Source organism: Mytilus edulis, chromosome 5, assembly GCF_963676685.1.
Source record: "Mytilus edulis chromosome 5, xbMytEdul2.2, whole genome shotgun sequence".
In the NCBI taxonomy this organism is placed as follows: Eukaryota; Metazoa; Mollusca; class Bivalvia; order Mytilida; family Mytilidae; genus Mytilus; species Mytilus edulis.
The window spans coordinates 17,575,013-17,601,813 of record NC_092348.1 but is presented as its reverse complement, the minus strand read 5'-3'; the positions used below and the strand labels follow the sequence as shown (position 1 = coordinate 17,601,813).

The 26,801-nt window shown below is 32.8% G+C and overlaps 1 protein-coding gene across 10 annotated transcripts in view; it reads left to right on the top strand.

The window, feature by feature from the left end:
• The window catches only part of LOC139523129 (vacuolar protein sorting-associated protein 4B-like), a 41,597-nt gene that overhangs the window by 1,682 nt on the left and 13,114 nt on the right, over window positions 1-26,801 (top strand). For 5 of the 10 annotated variants that reach the window (XM_071316916.1, XM_071316917.1, XM_071316918.1 and 2 more), the window contains exons 2-6: window positions 15,710-15,811; window positions 16,800-16,911; window positions 20,244-20,435; window positions 24,002-24,121; window positions 26,322-26,359. In XM_071316916.1, coding sequence (XP_071173017.1) covers window positions 15,746-15,811; window positions 16,800-16,911; window positions 20,244-20,435; window positions 24,002-24,121; window positions 26,322-26,359 — 528 coding nt within the window. In that variant the 5' untranslated portion in view covers window positions 15,710-15,745. Of the gene's footprint in view, window positions 1-4,257; window positions 4,277-15,709; window positions 15,812-16,799; window positions 16,912-20,243; window positions 20,436-24,001; window positions 24,122-26,321; window positions 26,360-26,801 lie in introns of those variants that run through there. The other 5 variants (XM_071316923.1, XM_071316925.1, XM_071316920.1 and 2 more) reach the window with 4 other exon arrangements.

Below are 26,801 nucleotides of genomic sequence, written 5' to 3'. Positions count from 1 at the left end.
TTGCTGCAAACTTGCCGCAACTATTTTACCATGCAAATGAAGTTTGCGGCAAACATAATTATGCAAATTAGATTTGCTGCAAGCTTGCGGCAATTGTTTGTTGCAATTTTGCGGCAAACTTGCAGGAACTACACATATACCAATGTCATGTGTGTAGACACATTCACTTTATCTAATTCAAATTACACAGCAACATTTTTAAAAAGTCAATTCCTGTCTTTATACAAACAGTCATTGAAAGAATTATTGCAAACTCATGTGAGATGTGAGGAAATACATACATGCATTTGAGTTTTGAAAAAGTGGATGGAGTCATTCTCAATTAAATGACATAATTATATATAATATACCTGTATTAAAAACTAAAAAAGGTAAAATCTCAAGATGTATTGAGTATAAAGCTAGGTATAACTGCATTACATGGTGCAGTACATCAGTAACAAATTCAAATTTATAATAGCTTAAGTTTTTCAACCACACATACATGTATATATAGTTGCTTACTTAATTATGTATAATGATAACATTAATTATTTTATCAAAACATGCAGTTCTATGAATCATTTATTACATACTGATTATCCCATATTATTGAACCAAAATGCCTCCTTGATCTCTTATATGTGAAATGCATTTCCAAACACAACCAACATGACCTAGCCACACTTTCAAATTGTTAGCATCCAGGAAGTGCCAACTAGGCATGCCCAGTCAATATTGTGTAATTCCTGCAATGTTCTGGCAAACATATAGAATGGTCAAAGTTTTCTGCAATCTTGCGGCAAACATATTGAATGGTCAAAGTTTTCTGCAATCTTGCGGCAAACATTCTTTATTATTTTAAACTTTCTGGCAATCTTTCGGCATACATTGATGTTTCTGCAAACTTGCCGCAAGCTTGCAGCAATGTTTGCCGGAAGTTTGCAGCTAGCGGCAAACATCTGCAAACACTATTTTCTGTGTTCCTGCAAACTTTTTGTTTGCCGCAAGCTTGCAGCAAGTCTGCTGCAAGTTTGCGGCAAACAATTCAGTTTCATAAGGGAGCTCTCAACATGCTCAACTACCTGGTTTAAATGAAATTGTGGAAGTTGTGATGTACATGACTTTTTTTGTATTAGTCAGACTTCATAATTATTTGGACTATACATGTATATGTCCTTTGATCTCAGTGAATATTACAGCAGATTTCAGTCAGTATGTAGCTAATGGTAATATCTTTGGTTAGCTTGCTTGTTAGCTGAACCGTGAAGTCATTGTTAGGTAAGGTATACTACCCTCCTTTTAAAGTAACTTAGTCCTACAGAGAGATAGATTGGTTATCTGTTGGGCTAGTCTACTAATAAAGGAGGGTAGTTTACCTCACCTAACAATGACTTCACGGTTTAGCTAACAAGCAAGCTAACCAAAGATATTACCTTTAGCTACATACTCACTGAAATCTGCTGTAATAATGATTACAATTATATATTCTTTATACTAATCATGCTAATTAAACTTCTCTAAATTCCTTGTTGATAAACAATTATCCTGCTTATATAAACATCACCGAATCATATATTAGATATTTACTTCTAACAATACTTGTATGCACTCATGAGGGTCTGGATAGGGGGGGGGGGGGTCTGTTATTCTGTAAACATTTAATTTTCACCCCTTTTTTCTCTAATCTTTAAAAAAAATAACCCCTTTTTTCTCTAATCTTCAAAAAATTAACCCCTTTTTTCTCTAAGAGGGTGGTAAAGGGGGGGTGCTTGCACGAAAAAAACGTGAAATAAGACATAATTTCACGTTGAACGTGAAATAATTTCTGTAATGAACGTTGCACGAAAAATAAATACTTTTATTTGAACCTTGTGTGACTGAGTCACTGTCTTCTTGTATATTAACTCTTTGTTTTACTTGATATTCCTGATTTAGTATACACATTTATGATATAATTGGTTTACGGCTTTTAAAAAAGTATTTCTTGACGATCCCTGCCAAGTGTTTGAATTTTATTTGAAAAATACCGCGAGCACGCAAAATAAGACTTTGAAAATCACGATGCACGTAAAATTAAATAAGCAGAACACGCTGAACGAGGCACCCGTCTTGCACGACTGAACGTCAAATAAAAAAGTAAAAACATGTTGAACGTGAAATAAAAATCGGCGATCACGTTGCACGAAAATAACCCTTTACCACCCTCCTCTAATCTTCATTTTTTCCCGTTATTCTCTAATTTTCAATTTTTAAGAGCATTATTCTTTATTCATTTAACCCCATCCAAACCCTCACTCATTATGATCATGCTCATGCATAGTCTAGTATTGTAGTATTTTTTAGGAAAGCAAACACAATACTGGAATATTATTTTATAGCAGTATTGTCAACATACCAGTATTGTGATCGTCAAGTTCAGGCGATCCCTGATTTTCTGTAAATAATACAGGGTTTTTGTTTAAAGTAATAATTCTTTATTGTCAATTAGTAAAACATGATTATGATACATGTGACAAATACAAATATATATATACAAGTCTATAAAAAGGACCAACCAGCAAATTTAACATGTTTAATACATTGTATGTACCGAAATCTAGAATAGACTATACTGTGCAGATAAGGAAAAAAATATATAAGTATAGATTTGCACAACAGTACTAATATAAGATGGTATTATACAAGGATGATGTTATAAAATCGTGTTGACAAATAATTTGGCTAAACAAATAATGCTTGTCAGCGTCAGTAATTTAAACAATTACTAATTGTACGTGTAAAATAGCTCAATAATTCAGGTAAGATTTGGCCTATTGATTTAATCCCAAATCTTGAACATCACAATCATGATAAAATAAAACAAAACTCGATACTCAATAGACAATGATAGACGTGACAGTGAATATATACATCCAAAAATAAGTTTAAAATAAAACTGCTAGTATTTCTTATTGATGCCGTTTAGATGATGTACATTTAATTCCTTTATCCAAAAGCTTCCCAAACCTGTCGCTGGGCATCACTCCAGTGAATGTTCTGTTCAATCACTAGGATTTTCATGCGGTTAAAGTTATTAAGTTTATGACCTGACTCTCTAAAATATATAATATACAAGCAAAAAAATCTAAGAGTCCCCTGTCCTCAGCTCTAAAGACTGGTTTATAAAGACTATAAGGCAGCAACTATTTGATTTTCTGGGGGGGCTATGGTTTTTTTGGAAAAAAAAGTTTGTTTCCAGTTTTTGGAGAAAAAAATAATTTGTTTTTGATTCTGAGAAAAAAAAATTGTTTGTTTCACCCTCAGCTGCCACTATATGTAATGCTAAAATTGATAGAAAAAAATTGTTTTCGACTTGTCGCGAAAAAAATAGATTAATAAAAAAACCATAGCCCCCCCCCCAGAAAATCAAATGGTCAGTCAGGGGACTTACTTAAACAAGTGATTTTATAAATCACTGATTCAAGTAACATTATTTCCATAAAGGTTGGAAGTTAGAGTTGTCTTTCTTTAATAATCACCTATTTAAGTAGTACAAATTAATCACTAGAAGAAGTGATTTAATTTTATTGTAGCTTTAAATATAGAATACTAATGATCCAAGGACTAATTATGTTTCTAAACTTATCAGAACCAACATCTGTGTTGTCTAGGATGACCAGGTCATATCAGGTGATGACATTGTACTGAATCTAGGATAATGACATAAAAATCACTTGTTTAAGTATCAGACCTCAATTTCCTTCCCAAAAATCACTTCTTTAAGTATCATTCTGTTAATTACCCCCACTAATTTCAACACCCCCGAACAGTGAAATTTTTATCGCGAACAGTAGAATTTTATTACATAATCTGAAAGATGAAACCTTGAACTTCACAGGAAAAATACTCCCACTGCTGTGAAAAATCTTTTAAGAAAGTATCAGTTCATTATGTAAAGCCATTATTATAGCATTTTTTCAACTAAAATATAATTTTCAGCTAAATGATAGCATCAAAGGCATAAACCTTGCTACTTAAAAGAATCAAAAAGTTCATATTTTTTAATTTTACTAATTAAAAGATATTATTTAAACCTATGAGTTTAAAATTTTGAAAAAACTACAAAATCCCAATTTGTGACAAAACCTCGAATTTGCAACTCAAATAAGTGATTTAAAAATCACTTATTTCAGTAAGTCCCCTGACTGATGGTTGCTGCCTAAAGGAACCTGTTTTTTTCAGTTTGTAACAGAGTCGTAATGGGGTTATCTCCATGAAGAATAATGGTAAAAATTTTGGCCAAATGATGTTAACGGTAATTTTTGGTGCATGTCAGACGATAAAATATGTACACTTTCTTTTAGACGATAAAAAAAATTCGATTGATTTAACGAATCACGTTAAATTTTTCCAATAATAACTGTAAAGATAATTATTTGAGACCTCTGACGAAATATGATAAGGATATTTTGACGAATCACGATTAAATTTTAACCAATTTGACGCTAAAGGTATCTGAAAATGACAGTAAAGGGCATTCATACCCTCTTGTAATTGAAGGATATAGCAGGACTACTAGTTTTTCAGTGTCAGACAGATTTGGAAATATCGGATTATTATAACCAGTATATTTTAGATGTCAGAATGTTAAAATGTGGAATTCAAATCATTGTTATAATTTAGTATTATAGTTAAGATATTTAGAACTAGCTTAAGAAATAATTTACTTGATAAATAGTTAATATAAATCTTCACAATTTTAGATAAGTGTAAAGCAAATTATTATGTAATCCCCTGAGGCCTAAATGACAATAGAGAATTAAGGATTAAAGAAGTGTTATATATATACAAAAAGGATTTCTTACTTTTTAAGATGATTTAAGTTATGTCACAAAGACTTGATATTTGGGAATATAGATAAATAAGCATTATTATGTAAATTAGCTATTTGAGTATTAATGTTATGTAAATTGAATAATGAAACAATATATATCAGTTGACCATGTAGTTAGGGACACTTGTTTGACAGTCACATATTGGACACTTGTGTTTTATACTTGGATTTAGACAGTTGTATTGAATTGATATTAGACATGCTGTTTTAATATGTCTCATGAACTTATGATGTGATTTAATTGTGATTGATAACTTTACTGAATGCTGATTAATAAACATTATATATTGAACTTTGAATCTGTGTTACGTTGACATGTATTCATATCAAGCAACCAGCTAGATCCCCCAACCTAGCAAGATGAATAACCAGGTCAGGAACGTGCAATGTACTGGCCTTGGTTATACGACGTATAAAACATTACTAAATATATATATGTATACATGTTCCTGGATGGGGAATGATCAAGTTTAGGTTGTCCATATCAGGGAAGGTCTCTGAAGTTCACTAATATTGACAAGTCCAACTCTCACATAATTAATGACAATGAGCTCATTGCATACTTCATGAAGTATTTTTGGGTGCATAAGGGGGCATAAAAATAGCAATATATACAATACAGCTGAAAGATAAGATTATCAATGTTTTATCCATCATGTTTTGTCCATATCGGTCATCAGCTACAAGTTAAAAATATTAGTAATCATATCATAAATATTATCCTTAAAAATTAAATTACTTATGCCTAACCCATAAGTATGTAATATATCAAAGAATTATCTAATTAATATAACTGAAACACAAAACACTATCAATAATATATCATAAGCAATAATAACTGTTTTTGTATTAAAAACATATTCAATACATATATATAGGCAATATATTTGTTCTTGAGCACAATCGTCATATTCCATGTTAACATCATTTTGGGGAAACACATGGTTGATAGTTTTTTACGGATGAATGTTCATATATTTCTGGTTCAAGTTTTAACTTTAACATCTCATTGTCTCTTCATCTTCATCACTATTCATGCACGGTTATAAAAATGTCACTATATATATATTATATATCACAAATCTCTGCTAATTAGTTCCTATAATATTAAATAAATTTTCACTAGAAAAATATTATATGTGCATCATTGTTTGTCTTCATTAACTTTTAAAAGCACAATATGGTCACTTCTATGGGTCCACCATTTCATCATTTTGTGGGTCCACCATTTCATCATTTTGTGGGTCCACCAATTCATCATTTTGTGGGTCCACCATTTCATCATTGTGTGGGTCCACCATTTCATCATTTTGTGGGTCCACCATTTCATCATTGTGTGGGTCCACCATTTCATCATTTTGTGGGTCCACCATTCCATCATTGTGTGGGTCCACAATTGGAAGGTTACTTCATGAATGTAAGTGCAACCAATATCATAATCATACATGACACCAATTAACCCTTATCTCTTATTATAATTAATTCATTTGAATCGAGGGATTTTTTATTTATTTATCTCTTAAATATTCACTAGAATACCACAGTTTTAGGCCAGTAACTGAACTACCTATTTATAAATATTACAATAAATAACATACTACATGTAAGAATGTCTAATTCTCTTCCCTTTATATTTTTCCTTAATTTCCTATACTTTCTCTTCTTATTTCTAATTTATATATTTAGCAACTGTATGCCAGTTTATTTTGTACTTCCTTATTAAGTACTCCTTAATTATTTTATCTTTTTAGCTAAAAATCTTTTAAGTCATAATAAAAAAAAACACAGCTCAAAACAGTGATGCATATACACAATGTATGTATAGGGAACACTTGATAGTTCTATTTGTATCATTGATAAAGTACATTTTGTATAATCTGAAGTAAATTTGGTTTAAAAGTACATCAGTAGATGTGCCGTCCACCTGCAATATTTAAGGATCTAATAGTAAGAACTACTAATGTAATCAATACATTTGTCCAGCAGGATTAAATTAACAGACACTATAACTAATCTGAATATTGTGTACTTTAACCAGAAATTCAGAACAAAAATAACATTTTTTCAATGATACAAAAGAATATGTCACAATGCATTTATGTATGCTCATAACATGTATAATACTACTTGAATATCTAGTTATAACATCTCAACCACTCATTTTCATATTTATTTTGTAAAATTTTAAGAAGTCCTGGGGGACAAGTTTCAAACGGTACCCACTCTGGATCATAAATATGTTTTTCCTCATAGTGTATGAAACATTTTGGGACATTATTTTCTATTTTAAAATGTGTAATGTGAGAGCCTGTAACAAAACATGCTGGTCCCATATCTTTTGTTTGTGAATTGCCTGTAAGGGTCAGCATAATGTTATAAAACTGGTCACCATAAAAATAATCAAGCAAGTTTGTAAAAGCATGCTGATCTTCTCCATTTACTCTGTGTAAGGGTTGATAATGTGATATCCTATTATTTCTCAATATGGTTTTGACGAAAAATCTGTTATTTTCTAGTTTTACAGCTTCCACTGGAAATTTATCCCAATTTATTTTTGGTCTTTGTTTATATTTAACATCATTGTTTTGGTCTATTGCAGTTACATTTTGTGGTTCATTTGAAGGTTCAAAAAATTTATGTTTGTTTTCTAGTAATGGTCTTTTTCTCTTTTTACCAGTATGTGTTCTGTTTTCATGAAATTCTCTTCTCATATTCTCTGGGATTTTATCTTGGTGTACCCATTCTGTTTTTGACATGTTTTTAATTTTTATTTTGTAGCATAGTTTCTTGTTTACCCATGCCGATGATATAATCTTTTCAACATCATCAGGTGTAATTTGTATTTCTGTTGTAGCTTGTTGAGCAGTTTTATTTGTATTTTGCTTTTCATTTAAATTGTCAGGAAGCACTTTTTTACTTTGCTTTGAATTTTTAGATTGATTATTTTTGTTTTGATTATTCCTGGGTGCATTTTTGGGTTGAGAATTAGACATTGTGTCTTGTGTTTGATTCTCTGTGTTTTCATTCTGGACTTGTTGATTTTCATCTTCATCATCCTCATCTTCTTCAAATAGATCATCATTATCATCTAGGAGGTAGTCAGGGCGGTCTGTTTTACTGTTAAATACTTTCAGACGACTTGCATTAACTAATTTCTTTGAGATTTTGTTATCGCTGTCCCTTCTTAGTTTAAAAGTATTACAGTCGGGGGGTCCAAGGTTTGTTATTGTGAATGGGCCTGTCCACCTAACTTTTAATTTTGGACTTTGACCTTTTTTAACCTTTTTACAAAATAGCATTACTTTGTCATGTTTGTCACCAGGTAAATATGTGGGTTTCACTGCTCTTTTGTCATGCTGTGTTTTGTATTTTGCTTGTGCTCTTTTTGTGTTTTCTGCAGCAACATCCCTTGTTAATAGGAGGTCCTTAATAAATTTATTGAGGTATTCTCTATGGTTTTTAGGCAATGTTGACTTTGGAATTAAGGCAACATCAATAGGTGCTCTCATTTCTTGTCCAAAGAGAAGGTGAAAAGGTGAGTATTGAGTAGACTGAGTAGCTGGTGTCATTCTATAAGCCATCATTATAGGTGCTATATAGTTTGGCCAATCTGTCTGTTTTTCCAGTTGAGCTCTCAAAGATTGGACAATGAATGAGTTCATCCGTTCACATGCTGCATTTGTTTGTGGATGATATGCACTTGTATAGTGGCGTTTGATTTGGAGAAGCTCACATAAAGCTGCAACAAGCTTTGAAAGAAAATTGGCACCTTGATCAGATACAATACAGCGTGGTGCACCAAAACGGGCAATTATCTCTCTAAACAGGATGTTGGCTACTTCTGTTGCTTCTTGTGTTCTCATGGGAAAAGCTTCACACCATTTGGATCCGCTATCAACCACCAACAATAATTAGCGATATTTTTCTGGAGTCTCTGTGAGTTCTAAAATATCCATGTGCCATCTTGAAAAAAGTTCTTCTATTGGCATTGGTTTCAATGGCAATGGATGGCTGTGTGTATTTCTTTTAGATCTTTGGCAGATTTCACAGGTCTTAATGTATGTCTTGATATCTGTATACATGTTTGGCCAGTAATATCGTTGACGTACAGCTTCATATGTCCTTTCTTCTCCTTGGTGACATCCAACAATATTGTCATGGAAAGCTTCTAAAACCTCCTTCCGTAGGGTTCTTGGTATTGCTAGCTGCTTAACCATGTTTTGTCCTTTTGGTAGGCTTCTAGATCTTGCATTAAAAAAATGATAAAGTATACCATTATCAATTTCGTAATGGAAGGCTTTCGCATCCATTTGTCTAGCTTTCTGTCTTTCCTCAGGTACTTGGCCATCTAATTTGTAATTAAAAATTTCAACAAAATCTGGGCAATGTCTTTGAAGGTGCCGAAATGTTTTACGCTTCTTAAACTGTTCTGGGTCAATGTTTTCTAATGTTTCATCATCCTCATTACCAGTATCTGTTATTGTAAGAATGTTGGGTTGCTGTTCGTCATCTCCTTTGTAATCAAATGTTATGATTTCGTACTTCTTATTGCTCATGGCTGCAACTGTTTGTTCAATTTCATTCTGCGGAAAATATTCTGGACCTATCTTTTCATACTCTCTTCTTGACAGGGCATCTGCATTATTTTTCTTCCCAGGTCTATGCATTATTTCGAAGTCATATCCTTGAAGTTCAAGTGCCCATCTACCTAGTCTCCCTTGTATATTTTTAATTGTATCTATCCAACGAACAGTTATATTATCTGTATAAACTGTAAATTTGTGTGAGGCCAAATATGGATTAAAATGTTTTATTCCCTCTTTAAGTGCTAACCCTTCTTTTTCGTTTATGTGCCATTTTTGTTCATTTTTATTCAGTGATCTACCACCATAGGCTACGACATGTTCAAGTTTTGTGTTTGGATTTAATTGTCCCAGGACATAGCCAATAGCATAATCAGAAGCGTCCACTGACAACACAAATGGTTTCTCAAAGTCTGGGAACACTAAGATTGGAGCTGAGACAAGGCTGTGCTTCAATGTTTCGAAAGCTGCTTGACAATCTTGTGTCCAGATGTATTTCTTATTTTTCTGAGTTAATTGTGTAAGTGGAGTTACAATTTTTGAGTAATTGTGCACAAATTTTCTGTAGTAATTGCATAATCCTAAGAAACTACCTAATTGTTTGATATTTTTAGGTATTGGGTATGTTTGCACAGCAGATGTTTTTTCAGGGTTTACTTTAATACCATTTTTGGACAAAATATGACCTAAATAATGTACTTCTTCTTTTGCAAAATGACATTTTGTTGGATTTAGTGTAAGATTTGCTTGTTTTAGTTTGTCAAAAACTAATTGTAAATGTTTTAAATGTTCTTCAAAATTTTTACTAAAAATCAAAATGTCGTCTATGTATACTAAAGCAACTTTCCAGTTCAATTCTTTTAAAACGTTTGTCATGAGCATTTGAAAAGCCATTGGTGCATTTGTTAACCCGAAACTCATTCTTTTGAATTGGTAAATACCTTGATGTGTTACAAATGCAGATTTGTGTTTTGTTTCTGGATCTAAGGGTGTCTGAAAAAATCCACTCATGAGATCCAGTACTGAATATATTACAGCTTTTGAATTAGCAACTGTGTCAAAAACATCATCTATCCTAGGAATACTAAATTTTGCCCTTAATGTGCATTTGTTAAGCCTACGATAGTCTACCGCGAACCTATACTCTTGTTTTGCATCCATATTACTTTTCTTTTTGCGAACTAATACAATTGGGGATGACCATGGAGAGTTTGATTCCTCTATAATGTCATTTTTTAACATTATATCAATATGTTTTTCTGTTTCTTGCCTCATTTGTGGTGTTTGCCTGTAGGGCATTGATTGTACAGGTGGTGCATTTCCTGTATCAATTCTGTGGTAGTGGTAACTAGTTTTACCTAACTCTGTAATGTCTTTAGCAAAAACGTTTCTATTCCTTGATAGAAGCTCAGTTAACTGTTTCCTTTGATTTGCATTTAAGTTTTCATTTATTTTTATTCCCAACTCTTTTTCAACATTCTGATATTTATTAACTTTAATAGATTTTTCTTTTGAATTATTATCATTTAAGGCAAAAATACCATTTTTGTCTACTTCAAAAGCCTTGGCTACTTTCTTATTCCTATATAATGTTATGCTTAATCCAGTAGGATTTAGAATTCTGTACAAAGCCTTTCCATTTTGTACATTAACTACCACTTTTGAACCAACCAAATTTTTAATATCATTTGAAAAGTTTGGTTCGAGAATTACTGTACTGTTATTGCGATGCCTTACAGAAAGCCTAACGGGTATAATCATTTCACAGTGTGGGGGAATAACTTCTACTGCTATAGTTTTTACAACCAGTATATTTTAGATGTCAGAATGTTAAAATGTGGAATTCAAATCATTGTTATAATTTAGTATTATAGTTAAGATATTTAGCACTAGCTTAAGAAATAATTTACTTGATAAATAGTTAATATAAATCTTCACAATTTTAGATAAGTGTAAAGCAAATTATTATGTAATCCCCTGAGGCCTAAATGACAATAGAGAATTAAGGATTAAAGAAGTGTTATATATATACAAAAAGGATTTCTTACTTTTTAAGATGATTTAAGTTATGTCACAAAGACTTGATATTTGGGAATATAGATAAATAAGCATTATTATGTAAATTAGCTATTTGAGTATTAATGTTATGTAAATTGAATAATGAAACAATATATATCAGTTGACCATGTAGTTAGGGACACTTGTTTGACAGTCACATATTGGACACTTGTGTTTTATACTTGGATTTAGACAGTTGTATTGAATTGATATTAGACATGCTGTTTTAATATGTCTCATGAACTTATGATGTGATTTAATTGTAATTGATAACTTTACTGAATGCTGATTAATAAACATTATATATTGAACTTTGAATCTGTGTTACGTTGACATGTATTCATATCAAACCTACCAGCTAGTTCCCCCAACCTAGCAAGATGAATAACCAGGTCAGGAACGTGCAATGTACTGGCCTTGGTTATACGATATCCAATTTCAATGTCATTAGATGTTAGAAAGTTTAATGTGAAATATTATATCATTTTGACAGTAGAGGAGAAAGTGGTATTCATCTTCTATGGTTTTACAAGCTAGACATGTTCTTTGGTTTCAAGGTATACGTCATGGTATATATGCAGATATCTGCCCTTTTCTATAAGTAAATTATAGTCACTGATTCTTATTTTTTTTTAAATAAATGGCAAGTTTCCAAACTTGGATATCTAAGATAAAATTCATTGTCTAGTTTGTCTTGAATGCTTTTTAGAAAAAGTTTGTTATATTTGTTTTAACTGTTAAGATTATTTTCCAGTAATTCTGAATAAAAGTTGGTTGAAATATTCTTAATCCAAATCTTTAGTTCTTTCATGCTGTTCATATTTTTACAGGAAACTATTTTTTTGTATATATCATGTATATATATATATACAGTACTGTACTTTTTCACTCTTTTGGTCTTTTTGAAAATGTTGTTTGTGCTGTTTTTAGACCCTTCTACGATGAAATTTGTTATACATGCACACGTATAAAAATTGCGGTTTTTATCCCAACGCAATCATAGGTTTGAACGTAGTTTTCAATTTAGACTTGTTTTTTAAATTTTTTCGTTTGGACTTGTATTATACATGTCATATTTTCCCTCTGGTTTATATGATCCGTTCATCCTATATTGACTCTTAAAATTCAAGAGTCTATCTTAAATTGAGGGTAAATTATATGGCCTTCCAAATACCGTTTCGACCCCTAACAAAACTGAAGAGACATTTATTGTCGAAATCCGGATTTGGTGTGTACACACTAAAAAAAAATTATTTACACCTTATGTTTGTGGCATAACATCTTGGCCACACATTTATTGTTTTCTGTTTAGTATTAAAGTTATATTAAGATCCATTTTGTTACAAAACTTACATCTTGTGATCAATTTTATTTGGCAATCGCCAATGGCAGTCAGCAGGGTTAAAGAACATCAGTTGTTTGACCTGATAGTCAAATGCGTTTTGTTTAAATATACTTTTTCACTTTTTTGGTCTTTTTGAAAATGTTGTTTGTGCTGTTTTTAGACCCTTCTACGCAAAATTTGTTTTACATGCACACAAAAAAAATTGCAGTTTTTATCCAACGCAATCATAGGTTTGAACATAGTTTTCAATTTAGACTCGTTTATATTTTTCGTTTGGGCTTGTATCATATTTTCCCTCCGGTTTATATTCATGATCCTTTCGTCCTATTTCACTTTTTGGGTCTTTTGGAAAATGTTGTTTGTGCTGTATTTAGACCTTTCTACAACGAAATTTGTTTTACATGCACACATATAAAAATTGCGGTTTTTAGTCCAACGCAATCATAGGTTTGAACGTAGTTTTCAATTTAGACTCGTTTATATTAATGTTCATTTCTTGTGTAGAACCTTTGATAAATGTAGACATGTGTAAACTCCTTGTGAGTCAAGGTGTTTACTTAATGCATAACTTTCTTTTATTAATAAGAAATGGGTTTATGTTTTCAGTATTAGTAGATATAAATAATACAATAGAAATGTCAAACATACATGTATAGGATCATATACATGTAGTTATAAAGCACCATACATATTCTTTATAATAAATAAAAACAATCCCTATTTTCTTTTTAACAAACTTCTTTATCAATATAATGAAATAATGGAAATTACTTTAAAACAAGCATATTAAAAAAAACAACGTTTAAATGCATATTTGTATATTTATGACTTGAAATAAGTACCCTGGTAATTGTTAGATTTATTGATGCTAAAACCTTTTTCTTGACTGAATTAGTCTGCCAAATAAACCTTCTTGTCGCTACATTAGTCTTCTTGTCGCTACATTAGTTTTCTTGCAGGATTAGTAAATAAAATAATTAGTCTTCTTGCCGCTGCATTTGTTTTCTTTTCTCGCCTTGTGACTAATTAATGATACCCAGTATTTTCAATCAGCTCATTATAACAGAAAGACCAAATTTCACTTCTTGGTTCAATAAGATGTCTTTCCCTTTCAATCATTAAAGAATTTGCACTTATTCATAATTTGCATTGCTGATTGTTAAACAAATCAACATAAGATGCTTTTTGACCCATTATGTACACTTTATGAAAGAAACTAATTTTAGAAGATTTCTGTATGTTTGCATTTTTAGCTCACCTGGCCTTAAAGGCCACGTGAGCTTTTCTCATTACTTGGAGTCCGTTGTCGTCATCATCTTCTGTTATCTTTTACAAAATTCTTCTCCTCTGAAACTACTGGGCCAAATTTAACCAAACTTGGCCACAATCATTATCAGGGTATCTAGTTTTAAAAACTTTCAAATGAATCAGACAATCCATTGTTGGGTTGCTGCCCTGAACTAGTAATTTTAAGGAAATGTTATTATCTTGACTATTATTATAGATAGAGATAAACTGTAAGCATCAATAATGTTCAGAAAAGTTAGATCTACAAATGAGTAGTCATGACCAAAATTGTCAATTGACCCCTTAAGAAGTTATTGCCCTTTATAGTCAATTTTTAAAAATTTTTTGTAAATTATTGTAATCTTTTACAAAAATCTTCTCCTCTGAAATTTCATAAATAAATTCAACCAAACTTGGCCACAATCATCATTAGGGTATCTAGTTAAAAAAATGTGTCCAATGACCCCGCCTCCCAACCAACATGGCCGACATGGCTAGAAATAGAACATAGGGGTAAAATGCAGTTTTTGGCTTATCTCTCTGAAACTAAAGCATTTAGAGCAAATAAGATATGGGGGTAAAAATGTTCATCAGGTTTAGATCTATCTACCGTGAAATTTTCAGATGAATAAGACAACCCGTTGTTGCATTGCTGCCCCTGAAAGAGTAATTTTAAGGAAATTTTGCATTTTTTGTTTATCTTGAATACTATTATAGATAGAGATAAACTGTAAACAGCAATAATGTTCAGCAAAGTAAGATCTACAATTAAGTCAACCTGACCAAAATAGTCAATTGACCCCTTAAGGAGTTATTAGCCTTTATAGTCAATTTTTAACAATTTTTTCTTAAATTTTTGTAATCTTTTACAAAAATATTCTCCTCTGAAACTACAAATGAACTACATAGACAAATTCAATTTTTTAATATGATAAATTGGTTGAAAGCAGTTAAAATCAAATGAAAGATTAGATTTTGATCCTCACAGACCTTTATCAAAGTATTATTGTTGCATTGTTTCATGCATCAATTGAAAACAAAAATATCAGGTGAGCGACACAGGCTCCTTGGAGTCTCTAGTTGATTTTGCAAGCATTGATCATAAATTCTTTGTTTTATTTGACTATGCTGTTAACTCCTAACATTGCCTTGGTGTGTAAAAATAGTGGGTGAAGCTTATGATTATATTCTTAGACTCTGCTTTAACATAAATTGAAAACATTACATAATCAGTTGATTTTTCTTGTAGCCAATAAAATAGAAATATATTAAATTGAGAATGGAAAAGGGGAATGTGTCAAAGAGACAACAACCCGACCGAAGAGCAGAAAACAGCTGAAGGCCACCAATTTGTCTTTAACACAGTGAGAAAATCCTGCACACAGAGGCAGGCTTCAGCTGGCGCCTTAAAAAATTGTATACTAGTTCAGCTAAAATAGAAATCCCACTAATGACTAGAATAACTACATTGTACTGTAAATATACTGTAATAATCATTGCTATAAATATATTAATTAAAAATCTATGTGAAAAAGAATATTCTTTCTATAAAATATATATGTATCATGGTTGTTTTTACAGACTATTGTTTTTGTGACAGAGACTGAAAGTTAACTGATGGATGGAGACAGAAAGGATTCAGAGGACCAAAATAAGAATAAAGAGTCGAAGAAGAGCGAAGAGGTAAAAGAACAAATTGAAACAGAAAAAAGTGAGGAAGCAGGAAGACGATTGGCTGAAGTGTTCCCCAAGGTCAGCTCTTTCTGAATCTGTTTCAAACTGCAAGGGAATTATAAAGTCATGTTTGAGTTCTATATATAGTTTGCAGAAAACAATTCTTAAAAATCCATTTTTTCAAAAATCAATATTATTTTTCGTGATGTATTTTAATATATGATATCTATATATTGTATATATGAACTCTGACTATTAATTTAATTGATTTTAACCTCTAAGCAACTTTGGATATTGATAGGTAGAAAGGTTAATTTTTCAAGTAATCCATGTATCTGTCATCAAAAGGCTGAATTCGAATTTCATTGGTCGGAAAAAACATTATTATCTGTTGAAAAAAAAAAAAAAAACATTTTTCTCTAATTCTACCTGATTTATACTTTTCCTGACCTGTTGATTTTTTTTTATACAAAACAAAATTTAAGTTAAATATTAAGTATTTTAAAAAGCTTGGCAATCCTTACACATGTTACATTTTAAATTTGAAAATTTAACTGTCTTTGACCAGTGTAGAAATATTGTATCATACTGGATACAGTGATATAATTTTGGGAAATGCCAATTTGTGAAGATCTGCTTATATAATGTGTGTACATGTATTACACAATAAAAATCAGCACAGGAAAAGCATTTATCTTAAATCAATATATATATATAAGATAATAAAACCAGTACATTTTACAAACAAAAATATAACAAACAGTATTATACCATAAAAAAGAATGCTTACAATTATGGTTGTTGAAAGCAAGCTCCAAAGTTTTTAACCAGCTGATATGAAATCTTGTTATATATTCCACAGTCTAATAGTAGTTTCTGTACTTCACAACAGATTTCATACAGCAACATTATAAATAGCTGTATCTGTCTATAAAAAAAATGTTATTTTGTATTTGTTAGAAATAATTATTATACAGCGTATAAATCTGTTTTAAAGCAGGGACATAGTAATATTGATAAAGCCAAAAAAGCCAGGGAGGAAAACAGAACAGCAGAAGCATTAGAGCTGTATAAAAAGGAGATACAACATTTGATTCAGGAAATCAAAGGTAATATAATTTACTATGTACAGTTTCATCAGTAATTAAACAATACAAAACTGCTGGAAATTCCTGCAGGAATTATTCCCTTGTATTTAGTATTCCCCTTACCAGGATTTCTGCTCCTTTGTTTTAGCAACTTAGTGTTATTGACAAATATAGTACACCTTTTGTAGAGGAATGTCAAGTAAGAAATTCCCACAATTTACCCAATAATATTTTGGATCAAAGGATAAGTAGGTTCTATAAACCTTAAAAAATGAGAAGTAAGCCTTATTTACTATAAAATTAATTTTGGTTAAATACTAGAATCAAATAACCACAGATAAAGACAAACTTGCATATATATGCACCAGCATAATTTTCCCAGAATCATAACAAGGGATTACCCTGGTACTTTTGTAAGCAGATCCTTCCTCAACAGTTAAAACCAGGGGTTAATCAGGGTTCTTCTGGAGAACAAGCAGTTAGCAGTGATGAAGTCCGGTGCTCCTTGAGAGCAAACAGAATTTCCCTCATAGTTAAAACTAGAGATGAACTCAGATGCACCTTGTGAGAGAGTAGATTTTCCCTCATAGTTTAAACTAGGTATGATCACAGGTTTCTTGAAAGAGAGCAAATTTCCCCTCCATAGTTGAAACTAGGTATGAACTGATGTGCTCCTTGTGAGAGAGCAGATTTTCCCTCCATAGTTATAACTAGGTATGAACTGATGTGCTCCTTGTGAGAGAGCAGATTTTCCCTCCGTAGTTATAACTAGGTATGAACTGATGTGCTCCTTGTGAGAGAGCAGATTTTCCCTCCATAGTTAAAACTAGGTATGAACTGATGTGCTCCTTGTGAGAGAGCAGATTTTCCCTCCATAGTTAAAACTAGGTATGAACTGATGTGCTCCTTGTGAGAGAGCAGATTTTCCCTCCATAGTTATAACTAGGTATGAACTCAGGTTTCTTGAAAGAGAGCAGATTTTCCCTCATGGTAATTAAAACTAGGTATGAACTGATGTGCTCCTTGTGAGAGAGCAAATTTTCCCTCCATAGTTAAAACTAGGTATGAACTGATGTGCTCCTTGTGAGAGAGCAGATTTTCCCTCCATAGTTAAAACTAGGTATGAACTGATGTGCTCCTTGTGAGAGAGCAAATTTTCCCTCCATAGTTAAAACTAGGTATGAACTGATGTGCTCCTTGTGAGAGAGCAGATTTTCCCTCCATAGTTATAACTAGGTATGAACACAGGTTTCTTGAAAGAGAGCAGATTTTCCCTCATGGTAATTAAAACTAGGTATGATCTCAGGTGCTCCTTGATAGTGAGCATATTTTCCCTCCTTAGTTAAAACTAGGGATGAACTCAGGGTTTTTGAAAGAGAGGAGATTTTACTTCCATAGTTAAAACTAGGGATGAAGTCTGGTGCTCCTTGAAAGAGGACAGATTTTACCTCCATAGTTAAAACTAGTGGTGAACTTTTGTGCTCCTTGAGAGGAACAGATTTTCCCTCCATAGTTTAAACTAGACATGATCTCTTGTGCTCCTTGAGAGGAACAAATTTTCCCTTCATATATAGTTAAAACTAGAGGTGAACTCTTGTGCTCCTTGAGAGGATCAAATTTCCCCTCCATATATAGTTAAAACTAGAGGTGAACTCAGATGCTCCTTGAAAGGAACAGATTTTCCCTCCCAAGTTCAAACTAGAGGTGAACTCAGATGCTCCTTAAGAGGAGCAGATTTTCCCTCCATAGTTAAAACTAGAGGTGAACTCAGATGCTCCTTGAAAGGAACAGATTTTCCATCCCAAGTTCAAACTAGAGGTGAACTCAGATGCTCCTTGAGAGGAGCAGATTTTCCCTCCATAGTTAAAACTAGAGGTGATCTCAGATGCTCCTTGAAAGGAACAGATTTTCCCTCCCAAGTTCAAACTAGAGGTGAACTCTTTGTGCTCCTTGAGAGGAACAAATTTTCCCTCCATATATAGTTAAAACTAGAGGTGAACTCTTGTGCTCCTTGAGAGGAACAAAGTTTCCCTCCATATATAGTTAAAACTAGAGGTGAACTCAGATGCTCCTTGAAAGGAACAGATTTTCCCTCCCAAGTTCAAACTAGAGGTGAACTCAGGTGCTCCTTGAGAGGAACAGATTTTCCCTCCATAGTTAAAACTAGGGATGAAGTCTGGTGCTCCTTGAAAGAGGACAGATTTTCCCTCCATAGTTAAAACTAGAGGTGAACTCTTGTGCTCCTTGAAAGAGGACAGATTTTCCCTCCATAGTTAAAACTAGAGGTGAACTCTTGTGCTCCTTGAAAGGAACAGATTTTCCCTCCATAGTTAAAACTAGAGGTGAACTCTTGTGCTCCTTGAGAGGAACAGATTTTCCCTCCATAGTTAAAACTAGAGGTGAACTCTTGTGCTCCTTGAGAGGAACAGATTTTCCCTCCATAGTTTAAACTAGACATGAACTCTTGTGCTCCTTGAGAGGAACAAATTTTCCCTCCATATATCATGTATATAGTTAAAACTAGACATGAACTCTTGTGCTCCTTGAGAGGAACAGATTTTCCCTCCATAGTTAAAACTAGGGATGAAGTCTGGTGCTCCTTGAAAGAGGACAGATTTTCCCTCCATAGTTAAAACTAGAGGTGAACTCTTGTGCTCCTTGAAAGAGGACAGATTTTCCCTCCATAGTTAAAACTAGAGGTGAACTCTTGTGCTCCTTGAAAGGAACAGATTTTCCCTCCATAGTTAAAACTAGAGGTGAACTCTTGTGCTCCTTGAAAGGAACAGATTTTCCCTCCATAGTTAAAACTAGAGGTGAACTCTTGTGCTCCTTGAGAGGAACAGATTTTCCCTCCATAGTTAAAACTAGAGGTGAACTCTTGTGCTCCTTGAGAGGAACAGATTTTCCCTCCATAGTTTAAACTAGACATGAACTCTTGTGCTCCTTGAGAGGAACAAATTTTCCCTCCATATATCATGTATATAGTTAAAACTAGAGGTGAACTCTTGTGCTCCTTGAGAGGAACAGATTTTCCCTCCATAGTTAAAACTAGACATGAACTCTTGTGCTCCTTGAGAGGAACAAATTTTCCCTCCATATATCATGTATATAGTTAAAACTAGAGGTGAACCCAGGTGCACCTTGTGAGGAACAGATTTTCCCTCCATTTTAAAATTAGGGGTGAATTCAAGTTCTATTAGAGGTGAAGTGGATAGTAAAAACCCATGGTGAACTTAAGCGCACTTAGAGGGTAAACAGATCCTTCTCTACATACCACATTTGCTAAGTACTATAGACTTGGTATGTGTGAACATATGCTTCTTTATACTTACATGTGTTCTTTTTTTTGCAAGATGAATCCATGGTAGCAGAGGTAAAAAATAAATTAAAACGACAGTGTTCCATTTATCTCTCTGAGGCTGAGACATTGCAGAAAGAACTGAAAGATAAAAATGGAGACGGAGAAAAGGATGAGAATGAAGAAGAAGAAGAAGAAATAGCTTGTAAAGAATCAGAGGATCACCAAGTAGAAAGATTAGTCAATGGTATAAATTTGTCCTGTACAGAGCTTTATAATTGTTCCATGTTTTATTTTGTTCTTTTCCTTCTTTTATTATTTTCAGTAACTACAATAATATTATATGTGTTTCCTATTGGAATTTCGAAACAAGAATTTATTTTGTTCTTCAAACTAGGTTTTTGAAAGCTCTCTATAAATTTTCATTACCACTAGCCACCATTAGCCATCACTTGTTGCAATTCAATGTATCTTTGGCACCCTTTATTTCAAGATAAGCGGGAGGTATGTTATGAACAATATCGATAGCATTTTACAAAAACTCATTTGCTGAAAATTAATATCATTAGAAGCACAAAGTGTTGAGGAAGAATATAATTTCTTTCCTCTGTAAAGGTTTTATATTCTACTGAATTACCACAAGCATTTTAATAATATTAATAAACTACAAATTTTTTCATACAAAAAAGCTGTTTGTTTATATTATTAATGCCTTATCAGGCAAGCTTCATTTTATACTGTCACAAACTGAGAATATTTTATATAAAATATTGGTATTTGAAGGTTCATAAAAAGAGATTAATTTAAGTGGAATCAAAATGTTGTTATATGTTATTCACAGCGTGCCTGCAAGTCATTACACTTTTAAGCTCACCTTACCTGAAAGGCCAACTGAGCTTTTCTCATCACTTGGCATCCGGCGGCGTCGTCCAACTTTTACAAATTATTCTGCTCTGAAACTACTGGTCAAAATTCAACCAAACTTGGGCACAATCATCATTGGGGTATCTAGTTTAAAATATGTGTTAGATGACCCCGCCTGCCAACCAACATGGCCGACATGGCTAAAAATAGAACATAGGGGGCAAAATACAGTTTTTAGCTTATATCTCTGAAACTAAAGCATTTAGAGCAAATCTGAAGAGGGTAAAAATATTCATCAGGTTAAGATCTATCTGGGCTGAAATTTTCAGATGAATCAGACATCCTGTTGTTAGGTTGCTGCCCCTGAATTGGTAATTTTAAGGAAATTTTGCAGGTTTTGGTTATTATCTTAAATATTATTATAGATAGAGGTAAACTGTAAACAGCAATAATGTTCAGCAAATTACAATTTACAAATAAGACAAGATGACCAAAATTGTCAATTGACCCTTTAAGGAGTTATTGCCCTTTCATGCCTTTATAGTCAATTATTTACAATTTTTCTTAAATTTTTGTAATCTTTTACAAAAATTTTCTCCACTTAATCTACTGGGCCAAATAGTATTAAACTTAGCCACAATTTTCAATAGGGTATCTTGATTGAAAAATGTGTCCCATGACCCTGCCATCCAACCAACATGATCGCCATGGCTAAAAATAGAACATAGAGGTTTACTATAGAAGTCTACGTGAAAATTGTAAAAAAACAATTTCAAATGGTCACAACTTGAAAACTAATTTAAATAATGACAAGGGGTCTTCAGTAACTGGTGTAAGACTACACCAAACTTGGCCTCAATCATTATTAGGGTATCTAATACTATTTATTATGATTTTAACCTTATATTACATGTTTTCCAAAACCACAATAAATACAGGTAAGCGACACAGGCTCTTGAGAGCCTTTAGTGAAAATTTATATTAAAGAGATGTTCAAGTAGTTCATCTATAGTATCACAAGCCTATCAAAACTGAGGTTGTCAGTTTATCTACAGTATCACAAGCCTATCAAAACTGAGGTTGTCAGTTCATCTACAGTATCACTAGCTTATCAAAACTGAGGTTGTCAGTTCATCTACAGTATCACTAGCCTATCAAAACAGGTTGTCAGTTCATCTTCAGTATCACTAGCCTATCAAAACTGAGGTTGTCCGTTCATCTACAGTATCACTAGCCTATCAAAACAGGTTGTCAGTTCATCTACAGTATCACTAGCCTATCAAAACAGGTTGTCAGTTCATCTACAGTATCACTAGCCTATCAAAACTGAGGTTGTCAGTTCATCTACAGTATCACTAGCCTATCAAAACAGGTTGTCAGTTCATCTTCAGTATCACTAGCCTATCAAAACTGAGGTAGTCAGTTCATCTACAGTATCACTAGCCTATCAAAACTGAGGTTGTCAGTTCATCTACAGTATCACTAGCCTATCAAAACTGAGGTTGTCAGTTCATCTACAGTATCACTAGCCGATCAAAACTGAGGTTGTCAGTTCATCTACAGTATCACTAGCCGATCAAAACTGAGGTTGTCAGTTCATCTACAGTATCACTAGCCTATCAAAACAGGTTGTCAGTTCATCTACAGTATCACTAGCCTATCAAAACTGAGGTTGTCAGTTCATCTACAGTATCACTAGCCTATCAAAACAGGTTGTCAGTTCATCTTCAGTATCACAAGCCTATCAAAACTGAGGTTGTCAGTTCATTTACAGTATCACTAGCCTATCAAAACAGGTTGTCAGTTCATCTACAGTATCACAAGCCTATCAAAACTGAGGTTGTCAGTTCATCTACAGTATCACTAGCCTATCAAAACTGAGGTTGTCAGTTCATCTACAGTATCACTAGCCTATCAAAACTGAGGTTGTCAGTTCATCTACAGTATCACTAGCCTATCAAAACTGAGGTTGTCAGTTCATTTACAGTATCACTAGCCTATCAAAACTGAGGTTGTCAGTTCATTTACAGTATCACTAGCCGATCAAAACTGAGGTAGTCAGTTCATCTACAGTATCACTAGCCTATCAAAACTGAGGTTGTCAGTTCATCTACAGTATCACTAGCCTATCAAAACTGAGGTTGTCAGTTCATTTACAGTATCACTAGCCGATCAAAACTGAGGTAGTCAGTTCATCTACAGTATCACTAGCCTATCAAAACTGAGGTTGTCAGTTCATCTACAGTATCACTAGCCTATCAAAACTGAGGTTGTCAGTTCATTTACAGTATCACTAGCCGATCAAAACTGAGGTTGTCAGTTCATCTACAGTATCACTAGCCTATCAAAACTGAGGTAGTCAATTCATCTACAGTATCACTAGCCTATCAAAACTGAGGTTGTGAGTTCAAACCCCACATGTTGCAGGTTAGTTTGACTCGGATCTTAATTGACTAGAATTGTCAGTTTTCCTTCCGAAGGTCGGTGGTTCTCTCTGAGCACTCTGGCTTCCTCCATCAATGAAAACAGACTTACCAAAATATTGCAAAGAGTGCTGAAAGTAGTGTTGTTAAGCACCAAAAATCAATCAATTTTTTAAGATAAGGGCATTTATTTTTTGTCTGCTGTGAGCAAATGTATCGCGAAAAAGCAAAAACAAAAGTACACAGTTCAAACACATTTGGATAATTGTAAACCTTTTATTAGCACTTAATTAACTTTGGTTGTTGGCAATTTTTGTACTGAACGATTCACACTTACACTGCATGCAATAATATATGAGTTTTGTAATGGTTTATGGCAAGGTTTGATGTTAAAGAAATGATAATGTTTCTTAAGACCAATATCTTTGTAACATCTATCTCACAGGAGTCTTTCGTCAAATGTTGGCTTACCTTGAATTTTTGATCATTTCTTTTATGAAATGTACACTTTTTTTTGTTATTTCAGATATTACTGAGTCTGAGACACCTAATGTAACTTTGGAAGATGTATGTGGTTGTCAGGATGTTAAAGATAAGCTTAAAGAAAGTATAATCATGCCAATCAAGTTCCCTCAATTATTTCAAGGTTTGAATGGATTTTTACAGATTTGGAAACTTATATTTACTCTTGGGTTATCTATTTAAATATTAAATTTTGTTATGACGGTTTCTTGAAAATAATAAGCCATTCACTAGCAAATATTATTAGTTACATAATGTATTAGTGACCTAATACGATATATATGATTGATTGGTTGGTGATTGCTTCACACCCCATCAGCACAAAAAGGCTTAATCGCAGCGATACAATATATATGGGGCGGTCAGAAAATTCCATATGGGGTGAGAGCGATGCTGGAATCCCCATATGAATTTACAATATTAATCTTATTAGGTCACTAGAACACTGTGTAAAGAATTCTTCTTACCAACTATCTTAACATGTAATAAAATCTTCCATGTTAAGAACTTACTTCCATTGGTCTTTACAAAAACAAATGGCAACAATAACAACTTGTTAGCTTTTAAAGTGTTTTATGAATTTATTTCAATCATTCACCATCAATTTCTTTTGTCTGTTGAAACATTTCAAATTTTTTCTCAACACAGTACGTGTTGTTTTTACAAAGGGACTTAACACCATTACTAACTGTGTATTGAAATAAACCACACCTACTAACCCCATATGAAACATACATGGTCTCAATGCAGTTGCTTTTAACCAATCATATTCCTAGAAATGTATAGGAGGTAAGATAAATATATATATACCAACATCGTGTAGCATTAATCAGAATTCTAATATGACGTTCTTCTTTTGCTTTGTAAACAACACCTTGATAAAATTCTTGATATATCTATACTTAGGGTAGACTCCGAGATGTACATAATAATGGCTGTTACAATATATCTCCTTCTTCAATCAACATGTATCGTAACCTATGTGCAAATGCTATGCCGATTTCGCTGTGTTAAAAATTGCAATTGGAAAAAAACTACATAACCTTTATTCTTATTCTGAGGCATATCAAAAAGAATTAATGCAATAGAGCTAGGAAAAATGTACTAAAGCAAAATACAATAAAATTTCATGAAATTCCATTAATGTTTTTGACGCATTTAAGTAATTTCTAAACATGACATCATACGAATTAAAACTTCAAAGCTGAAGGTTTTTCTGTTGCGTGAACCCTCCAAATTCAGATAATACTGCATTAAAATGGTGTTTTGAGGTAGGTATTGTTTTATTTTCTATTCTATTGCATTATTCGCACATTTTAAATACTGATTTCAGCAAGTCAACATGGCAGCTCCTTAGTTAAAAAATGTCAACAGTGGATTTGACTATAACTTACGAGAAAAAAATGTAAATTAAAAATTGCAAATGTTGGGTTTGAGTTTTTAAAGAATTAAACACATTTTTTCTAGCGGTTATTTAAGAAAAAATTCATGCAAGCTACAGATTTATTACAGGGGGTAAAATAGAACAGCCACACACACGGCATAACCATCCTTGCTTCAGTTTTTTAATGACCATATTTGTCATATTAGAATCGAAATAATTTATGGAAGCCATAGATTTGTTGTAAATTTACACATGGCTAACGCTCAGGTTAAAATTCGAATATCACGCCCAGGCCATGTGTAATTTTCCAACAAATCTATGGCTTCCATGAATTATTTCTAAAGTATAGAATAATCTCTACAATAATTCAAACAGATTTTTTGAGGAAAAATTTATATGTTTGTCTTATAAGTTAATAAAGTTACCTAAAGTTAAGGGTTTTACCATTCATAATATGACTATGACTTAGTTTACAGTGTTTTACAATTTGTCAAAAGTTAACGAGTGTGTTTAGAATATTTTATATTAAACACAGGAGATACTGATACCAAATTTTACATGACATTTTTATGCCCCACCTACGATAGTAGAGGGGCATTATGTTTTCTGGTCTGTGCGTCCGTTCGTCCGTCCGTTCGTTCGTCCGTCTGTCCCGCTTCAGGTTAAAGTTTTTGGTCGAGGTAGTTTTTGATGAAGTTGAAGTCCAATCGACTTCAAACTTGGTACACATGTTCCCTATGATATGATCTTTCTAATTTTAATGCCAAATTAGAGATTTTACCCCAATTTCACGGTCCACTGAACATAGAAAATGATAGTGCGAGTGGGGCATTCGTGTACTGAGGACACATTCTTGTTCTCCAATAATTTAATCCAACATTGGCAGTTTGCATGTTGTCATAGATTTTAATTTCAGTTTTTTTCTGGCGATTTATTTTAGGAAGAAGACCCACCTGGAAGGGAATACTTTTATATGGGGTAAATATCATTCTAATCTCTGCATTATCTAATCTTCTTAGCTTATTTCATCACTTCTTGAATCAAAATTTGTAAAAATAAATCCAAAGGCTAAACTGATTTTCCAAATTTAACCTGGTTTTCAGATGGAAATTCAGTTATAGATTTTTGGTTATACATGTACAGCTGTTTGGTGGGCTGCTCCAGATGCTCACATGCAGTAACTTAGGAACTGTTCAACCAATGCTGTTCATTTTTTTTTTTAATATGTTGTTATTGTGGACAAATTGGAGTTCATAAATGGATATTGATGATTTTTGTTTTTGCTGTTCAGTAGTTATGTTCCTTGATTGATTGGAAAATTGCCGGTTGAGTTGTTTCGTGTAATAAGCTAAGAACTACAGTTGAATGTCGTTATGTCGAAGTCAAAGGGACTAGACTAAAGTATTCAACTTATCTGAGG